Source organism: Sesamum indicum, linkage group LG13 (assembly GCF_000512975.1).
Source record: "Sesamum indicum cultivar Zhongzhi No. 13 linkage group LG13, S_indicum_v1.0, whole genome shotgun sequence".
Lineage (NCBI taxonomy): Eukaryota > Viridiplantae > Streptophyta > Magnoliopsida > Lamiales > Pedaliaceae > Sesamum > Sesamum indicum.
In genome coordinates, this window is record NC_026157.1 from 3,365,230 (window position 1) to 3,374,178 (window position 8,949).

The window sequence follows — 8,949 nt, forward strand, 5'->3', positions numbered from 1 at the left end:
TTTTATTTTGTTTTAAAAAAATAAACAAGCTAATATTGTGCTAAATTTTAAAGTTACTAAAAAGCTAAAAAGTAAGTTTAAAAATTTATTAGTAAAAGTATTCATCAAATAAAGTCATGAATACTCTTTACATGGTTATCTTTTTTTGACATTATACGTTAACTTTGGAAGAAAATAAAATTAGACTTTGAAAAGGTTTCAAATACTTACGGTTTACTTCTCTTCCGTCTAATCAAACACTAAATTTTTTCTTATATATATATATATATTTTACTTTTTATTTTTTTTATACATTTATTTCTCACTCACCAAACAAGCTCTTACATTTATACTAAGTGGTGTTTGTAGTTTATTTTTGCCAAGTGTTTATCAGTTTATTATTGAAAATAATCTGAAATTATTTATTTATTTATTTTTTTTTTGCAACTTCACTAATAATAAGTTGAAAAAGGTGTTTGTTTTACAAATTCTTTTTTTTGATAAATTAATTTGATTTAAGCTAAAATTTATAATCAACTCGTTATTAAATTATGTAGCTTATTAATAGAGTTATAAATATTAAGTTGTTTTTTCAAACACTTTGATTTTAATTTTTCTCTATTTTCAAACACTCCAAATTTTTACTAGTGCTTAATTTATAACTTTTTATATAATTTATTTTCAGCATAAAAATGAGGAGCTACTGCTTATAATGCATGAAGGTATGGATCCTTGACGGCCTTCATTTTGGGCTTTGATCAGAATGTGTGGAGTCAAATGCTCCATGACGAGATCCTACCCGTAATACCCAACTGAGATCCAACTGCTACATCGGAAGCACGTAGCCTGAATGCATGAACCCAGAAAAGAGAGGAATACTTGAATAAATGCATGAACTAAATGTTTATTACACTTCTCATTCTTGCTGTCGTATTCTAATTTTGTTCCGCAATCCTGATTTTGAATCATTTATTAAATTGAGGGGAAATGGAAAAACGACCGGAGAAGAAGCTAAACCCTGTGATCTCTACTAATACTGGCGATTCGGATCGTTGTAGCAAAAACCCAAATTTATTTGATCCTCATGTTGCAATGGAGATGAGCAGGATTCTTGTTGTAATGGCGGCTATGCTGTCGCCGGGACTGTTGATGGGCAGTGGTTGCGCCCAAAAGTCGGACCACAATGTGGGGGGACTGACGGCGCCGTTCAGGATACATACGCTATTCTCTGTGGAGTGCCGGAATTTCTTCGACTGGCAAACGGTGGGACTAATGCACAGCCACCGTAAGGCCTTACAGCCCGGCCCCATTACCCGGCTTCTTTTCTGTACGGATGAGGAGAAGAGGACTTATAAAGGAATGGATTTGGCGCCAACGCTTGAGGTTCCTTCTTTGAGTAGACACCCAAACACTGGTGATCGGTGAGTTTGTTTTAGTTACTGTTTGATCCAAGGGTTTGTTTGATTATCCGATTTTGCTTTCTGTAGCTGGAACACAGAGAGATTGTCACAGTTATTGAGCATGCATCTTTTGGTGTTACAGCAGTTTTTTTCGAGTTACTGATGATCACTCTACTGTTTAGTTAAATTTACTTCTGACTATGTGGAATCATTTATTCAGTCAACATTGTTTTTTCTTTTTATGATATTTGTCTGGGACTCTGCAGGTATCCAGCAATTAATAAACCGGCTGCGATCGTACACTGGCTTAAACATAGTAAAGATGCAGAGAATGTTGATTGGGTAGTAATTCTGGATGTGGATATGCTGATTCGGAGTCCAATCATACCATGGAAACTTGGAGGAGATAAAGGCAGACCTGTTGCTGCATACTGTGGGTAATACACTAATCATCCTACTGATTACTTGTGTCTTTTTTATCCATTCATCAGTAGGAATCAAATTGAGATTTACATATGATCGTAGAAGCCATCCTCCAAGAACTTGAATTCCAGTTCCTTGCAGCAAATGATTTGGGCCATCGCACAATGATACATAATTTCGTTCCTATGTACAGAGGCCGTTGACACTAAGTTAAGGAAATTGTCATTTATAATATTTCTCTGGAGAATACTTTCAAACAAGGGCTGCATTTTTTGCCAGGTATTTGGTTGGATGTGATGACGCTCTTGCTAAATTGCACAGAAAGCACCCTGAACTATGTGACAATGTTGGTCAGCTTTTAGCCTTGCATATAGATGATCTTCGAGCTTTAGCAGCCATATGGCTATCAAAAACTCAAGAAGTATGGCAAGATAGAGCTCATTGGGTAGCTAATTATACCGGTGACATATATGGAAAAGGGAAGATCACTGAAATGTATGGATACTCTTTTGCTGCTGCAGAGGTAGGTTTTTTCTGTACACATTTTTTCATTTAGAGTAAACTTTTTCATATTTCATCCTTCTGTAGAGTGCTATATCTGTTTCTATTCAAACATTGTAAAAAGGGGAAAAGATTGGATATCAAGGGTCCTTGCATGATCTAATGCTTTTTTTTGCATCTCATAGGTACATATCACGCATATTTTGTACATACATACATGACAATGTGGCTTGGTTTTGCCAGGTGGGGCTCCACCACAAGATGGATAATAACTTGATGGTTTACCCAGGCTACAGTCCTCGAGAGGACATTGATCCAATTCTTATGCACTATGGCCTGCCTTTTAGTATTGGAAATTGGTCATTTGGTAAATTAGAGCATCATGAAGACAACATTGTGTACGATTGTTGGCGGCTCTTTCCTGAACCTCCTTATCTGAGAGAGGTAAATGGATAATATGTATTAAAATGGACGAGTTTGCTTTTGAAATCTAGGCTCATGCATTTTCAATGTTCTTCCAACTTGGATGAAATCAGAGAGTTCCAACTCCATCACTAAGCACCAAAGATTCTCTGTATAGCATAAAAATGATATTGCTGGAAATGTCTCAGCTCTCTTATATTATTCTAAAAATTTATTGCTGTTGCTTGTTAGAATTGTTGATAAGATTTATAACTGTATTTTTGTATTTGGTTCTGCTTGTCACATCTTAGTGTAATGAGACAAGTGAACAAACAGAGCAACTAGCTAATTTTTCTTTATCTAGAAACATTTGTAAAAGGGCTACACATTTGTAGGGGAAACATTAGTTCTCAGGATGACATCTATGATTTTACTTGTTTTCCACAAGCATTCATCACTTAAATGCTAGTATGCCTGGAGGACCCAAACCACCTCCACTTTGACGTTTAATTATATTATAGTTCAACTTCAAATTTGTTGAGATACACTTGTTACCCTTCTTGCAGGTGGAAGAAATGGAATCTGAACGAAACAAAAGTAGGACATTGTTTCTAGGTATAGAGTGTGTCAATACCCTGAATGAAGGTTTATTACTGCAACATGCTGCATATGGTTGCCCCAGACCCAATGGGTTCAAGTACTTGAGTTCCGTAAGGAGTAGAACATTTACAAAGATAACTCAGTCAAAACAATTGACTAAGCAAAGCCGTCGAATAATGGAAGTTAATGTACAGAAGCCAGATGTGAAAGAGGTATATCCAAACATACATACCGTTTTCTCAGCAGAATGTGCTCCTTACTTTGACTGGCAGACTGTGGGGCTTGTCCACAGTTTTTACCAGAGCGGTCAGCCTGGGACCATCACAAGGCTTCTGTGTTGTACAGAAGAGGATTTGAAGCAATACAAAGGACACGATCTAGCTCCCACGCATTATGTCCCATCCATGAGCCGCCATCCGATTACAGGAGATTGGTAACATCTGTTGCCTTGCTCAACTTTCGGAATACCATAAAGGTTTTACCTATTTAAGAAAACATATTGTAATGCTATAGAATTGGCAACAAAACAAAGAGTAACTGACTTGCTGTTTTGTTTGATTAGATTGGTCAACCTCACCTCTATTGCTGAAGATAATAAAGCTTTAAAAACTGAGGAAATTTTTTTTCCTGCCTTAATGTCTTGCCATCAAACAGACTATTGTACCTTCGAAAACTGTATCCAGTGTTTTTCAATTCTAATTCTTCTTCCTGGTCAACGCTTACTTCTGATATAAGTATGTGCCTTCTTTCTTCTATTTCCACTAGTAATTCCCAGTCTCTCCACCCTCAGGAACAAATATCAAACAGAAAGTGAAAATATCTCATTTTCTGTACTATTCACTCCAACTTAATTTTCACCAATTCAAAGATGATTGATTGAAGCAACACTGCATTGAGAAAGCAAGTACACAAAATGGGGGATAAAAGTATCTCGTTATTGAATTGATCTCTGAAATCTATATGCAATGACAGGTATCCTGCACTTAATAAACCAGCTGCAGTTGTACATTGGATCAACCATGTGAAAACTGATGCAGAGTACATAGTGATCCTGGATGCGGACATGATAATGAGAGGACCTATTACACCATGGGAGTTCAATGCGTCTAAGGGACGACCTGTTTCCGCTCCCTATGAGTAAGAAATCAATGATCTTTTTTCATCCCTTCCAATTCTGCACTAAGTATCCAACTAATTCTAGTGTTTAAAGAGCATGAATGTGTCTTCTCTGTGTAGCAGATTTTCAGCTGAATCTTTTTATATGCTGTGACAGCAACCTGATTGGCTGTGAAAATGAGATTGCAAAATCCCATACCCGCTATCCTCAGGCTTGCAGTAAGGTTGGAGGTGTGATCATAATGCAAATAAGGGAACTCAAGAGATTTGCTTTGCTTTGGCTGCATAAAACTGAGCAAGTCCGAGCTGAGATGGCCCATTGGTCAAGAAACATGACGGGAGATATTCATGAAGCTGGTTGGAACAGCCAGATGTATGGTTACTCCTTTGCTGCAGCAGAGGTATTTAGCTATTTTCTTATTACAAAGAAATTTTCAAATCATTTTTACGTCGTAGAAGTTGCAGAATTGAAAGTGGAAGATTCCATGATTGCTCAATTGTACTACTCATTGCTTCTCAGTAAATGTGACATTTTGAGGGCTAATAACCTTTTTTTTTTTATACTTGTCCATTTCAGTTGAATTTTCGTCATGTCATAAGCAACAAGATTCTGGTATACCCAGGACATGTTCCTGTACCTGGTGTCAAATACAGAGTATTCCACTACAGCTCGGAATTTCGGGTTGGTAACTGGAGCTTCAATAAAGCTAACTGGACAAATTCAGATATGGTTAACAAATGTTGGGCTAAGTTCCCTGACCCTCCTGATCCATCCACTCTCAATCGTTCTAATGAGGATTCAGTACAACGGGACTTGCTTAGCATAGAGTGTGTAAATTCCTTGAACGAGGCTCTACGAAGTCACCATGAGAGAAAGAAATGCCCTGATCCAAGTACATTTTCTCCTCCAATTCAAGAGACCCCTGATCACCCTATCTTGCCACCACCAAATAGTGATTCCGCCAGTGAAGAAATTACTGCCTCGAGAAAATTGGGAAAGATTGATAAAGTTGATGCCTTGAGACATAATTCAGAGCTGAAGAATGAATCTCAAGAATTATCACCACCTGAAGTGAACAAGCAAACACCAGAAGTGACCAACCAAACATTCACTTCTGTGAGATTCTGGATAGTTGGCCTCTTGGCATTCTCAGTCCTTTCTTTTCTGGCAGTAATATTGATGATTATTTCCAATCACAGAGGACAGAGAAAGAGAGGTAAAGCATTGAGGACCAAGAGGAGAACTGCTTATCAGGACACTGGGATATAAGTGGCAACATAAGCATCTCTGGAACGCTGAAATACTGTAAGAAGGAGAAAAGTAAAAAACAAGAAATCTGAGACCAAGAGCGCAGCGTGGATATGTTGCACAGACATTCCATGCTAACAGAAGACATCATTCCCACGAAGAGTCCATTCAGTTGCCGCTGCTGCACGGTCAAGAAGTGAATCAAGACATATCATCAAGTTGAGTGGCTCATTCTGGAAAATGAACCTACTTGCTAATTTGAAATGACAACAATTGGCTTCTCTTCAATTGCTGTCTATTTAGACTTGTGGAGCTTCAAACTTGACATGGAATACGTAGTCCAAGCATTGGAATTAAGAAAATTTCTTGTGGATCTGCATAAGGCATCATCATGCTACAAGAAGACTATCTTATACGAATATTCAAGACAATCTGCATAAAGCATTCGCTCATAACCCATTGGAAAAAGAAAAAACCAAGTCATAGTGACAGACTCCTTATTAAATTACCACTATCCGCTCTAAGCTTTTCTTCTTTATTACTGACTGACCCGACCTGAATCGAGTGTACAAAGATTCCATTTAATGTAGTTTGGATCTTCTATTATAATTTCGTTGACACTAATATAATACATTTGGTTGAGCTTTTGGGAGCAACAAAATCTTGGATGTAGTTATTGGGGGTTTATCATTCTTTATTTTTCTTTTCTATTTCATAATTTTTGAAGTTATATGTCCAAAAGAAAAGGACTTATACCTAGAGTACTATAGGCATTTTGATTACTATTATCAACATTAATATTTTAAATATCGTGTGTTGTTGCTTTGACTTTCGATTCTGGTGCCGTTGTGCGCCCTGGACTTCCTACATTTCTTTTTTGTTCCTGACCCTAAGCGAATACAGACAGTGATAACTTGACAAATATCAAGAATTCATTTTTCAAATCCACTTGATAATTTAGATTGTCTGTACTTAAATCTGTAATGCAGTGGATAAATACGAACAGTTCATAATTGAAATTACAAGTGATCTAGATTCCATTCGCGTCATAATTAATTTGAATTAAAATATTTCAAATTAGTTTTATTTTGTATTAATATTTTAGAAACAAAACATAGAAAACTTCAAACAAATTGAACGTTACTAATAACTTAAAACGTTAATAATTTTCAAACAAGTGGGGACCACTCTAAGGCAGAAAAAGAAGCCTAAATGTTCAAAACCCCACAAACAAAAAACAATATTATACTCTCCTCCCCTCTGCGTGGCCTACACTTTTTCTCCCAACGTTTGCTTTTTCATTTTAAATTTCAAATTCAAGTCCTAAGACAGAGAGAGATGTCCGTCAGTCACATGCCCGAAATGAAAAGAAAATAAAACGGACGGAAGAAAGAAGCACACAAGAACAAAGATTAGATTTTCTTTTTCTCAGGGATTCTGTTTTTTTTTTTTTTATTAAGTAGCTTCCTTCTCCATTCTGCAGAACCTCTGCAACTAGAATGGGAGATTCGGCCTGTCTCATGCATGGCTTCTCTTATGCTTCTGCCATGCCCAATGAATCCAAACAGGTTTGTTTCTGTCTTTCTTTGTTTTTCTGATGAAGTAGACTGTTTGTCAGTGGAAAAGAAGCTGCTGCATGATTCTTGGAAATACTAGCCGTAGTTTGAATTCTTGAAACCTTTGGTTTGTGAAAATTGCAAGTTTCCATGTGGTGCAGGGGAACCGCTTTCATGTTCTTGGGGAGTCGGTCTCATTTGGAAGGTTTATGACTGAATCGTTGTCATGGGAGAGATGGTCGACATTTTCATCACACAAGAAGTATGTTGAGGAGGCACAAAGGTATGCCCAGCCCGGATCTGTGGCGCAGAAGAAGGCTTTCTTTGAGGCTCATTACAAGAAAATTGCAGCTCAAAAGGCTGCAGCAGCTTTACTTGAGCAAGAAAATGCTGCAAAAGTTGAAGCTGAAAAAGAAGCTGAGGGAAATGTTGATAATAGTGGTGGTAATCAGCAAAGAGCCGTTTTGAATTCTCAATTGGTTCTTGATGAGAAAATGGAGGAGGAGCCCAAGATTCAGGATGTGATGGAAGATAGTGAAGCGAATGCTAATAAGAACGGTTCAACTGCTGTAGCAGAAATTAGGACAGAAGAGTCAAAGGTGGAAATAACAGGAAATGAAGTCTTACGGGAGAGGTCTGTGAACAGAAGAAACTCTATCAACCAGCTTGACATTCTTGAAAATCAGGAGACATTTTCTGGGTCTGAGGGAAGTGGAACACCTCTGATGGAGAGGCCTTTGCTAAAGGTGACACCTTTGGGCTTTGTTTTTTTTTTTTTCCCCCCCTCTTTGGCTAAAAGTTTGAAACTTATTCCATAACATTGAGTTGTCTGTATCCATGTAGCAGAATTCTGTTGCTATTGAGGATGTCTCGACAGCAACCAGCAAGAAAAAGTCCGGTCTTTCTTCATTGAAGTCGTCGATTCAACGCAAAACATGGAAAGTTCCATCTACACCTTCAAAGCCAGTTACTCCCCGTTGCAAGAAAGAAAACAATGTCATCCAAAGTACAAGGAAGTCTAGTGTGGACTCTATAGACAAAAAGAGGCCCTCTCCCCAGTCTTTGCGCGAATTAATTAACTTAATCCCTATTAAAGAGCACGATAATGAGCAATCCTCTGCAGCCAAGAAGACTGATTCAGTGCTTGCTCCCATTTCCTCCAGAACACCTAAAGCTTGCAGGACTCCAATTCTGGTGATTTATGCTATATCCCCTGGCTTTCGTGGCAATATCTCATGTTGTTGTTTCAGTGAAGAAATTATAAAGGAATTTTGACTCCGGTATTGTTTCTGAACCGCAGGCATCTACAACAAAGGCTGTCTCCAACTATCCTGCAGCTACCCCTCGATCGGAGAACAGAAGGTGCCCAATTTAACTTTTCTGAAGATTCGTATACAGCTTAAGTAATCATGCGAACAGCATCCATATTTTGATGATTTTGTGGAAATTATTTAATATACAGGTTGAAAACTCCAATTGATCCCTCTGCCTCCGGGAGGAAAACGACTGGACCTAAATGGCACATTCTCTCTGCTGTGTACGTTTGAAGATTGCTGACCTCTGTTTTATTTGCATTGATCCTGTGATAGATATATAAGGTTGACGCATTGAGTTTGATGACATGTAACTAGGAAGTAAAGATGTCATATTTATAAAAGCAGACGATATGTATAAAAATAGGGAGTAAAGATTTCACATTGATAAAAGTAGACGGTAAATTGAT

The 8,949-nt window shown here is 37.7% G+C and overlaps 2 protein-coding genes across 3 annotated transcripts in view; both read left to right on the top strand.

The window, feature by feature from the left end:
* LOC105176284 (peptidyl serine alpha-galactosyltransferase-like) lies at positions 726-6,349 on the top strand. The gene is made up of 8 exons (XM_011099030.2): positions 726-1,400; positions 1,646-1,816; positions 2,082-2,325; positions 2,547-2,747; positions 3,272-3,738; positions 4,278-4,442; positions 4,579-4,822; positions 4,999-6,349. Exons 1-8 carry the CDS (start codon positions 967-969, stop codon positions 5,689-5,691), a joined length of 2,619 nt encoding a protein of 872 aa, XP_011097332.1. The 5' UTR covers positions 726-966; the 3' UTR covers positions 5,692-6,349.
* Positions 6,878-8,949, top strand: part of LOC105176285 (protein WVD2-like 7) — a 3,822-nt gene continuing 1,750 nt past the window's right edge. The window contains exons 1-5 of one of the 2 annotated variants that reach the window (XM_020698680.1): positions 6,878-7,238; positions 7,388-7,972; positions 8,073-8,420; positions 8,527-8,588; positions 8,689-8,763. In XM_020698680.1, coding sequence (XP_020554339.1) covers positions 7,170-7,238; positions 7,388-7,972; positions 8,073-8,420; positions 8,527-8,588; positions 8,689-8,763 — 1,139 coding nt within the window. In that variant the 5' untranslated portion in view covers positions 6,878-7,169. The remainder of the gene's footprint in view (positions 7,239-7,387; positions 7,973-8,072; positions 8,421-8,526; positions 8,589-8,688; positions 8,764-8,949) is intronic. The other variant, XM_011099031.2, reaches the window with a different exon arrangement.

What these genes read in the sequence shown, in the direction of transcription:
- LOC105176284 (XM_011099030.2), top strand. Translation starts at nt 967, where the DNA reads ATGGAAAAACGACCGGAGAAGAAGCTAAACCCTGTGATCTCTACTAAT. An exon ending in CCTGTTGCTGCATACTGTGG is followed by an intron (nt 1,817 to 2,081) that starts GTAATACACTAA and finishes ATTTTTTGCCAG; the next exon opens with GTATTTGGTTGGATGTGATG. An exon ending in CCTGTTTCCGCTCCCTATGA is followed by an intron (nt 4,443 to 4,578) that starts GTAAGAAATCAA and finishes ATGCTGTGACAG; the next exon opens with CAACCTGATTGGCTGTGAAA.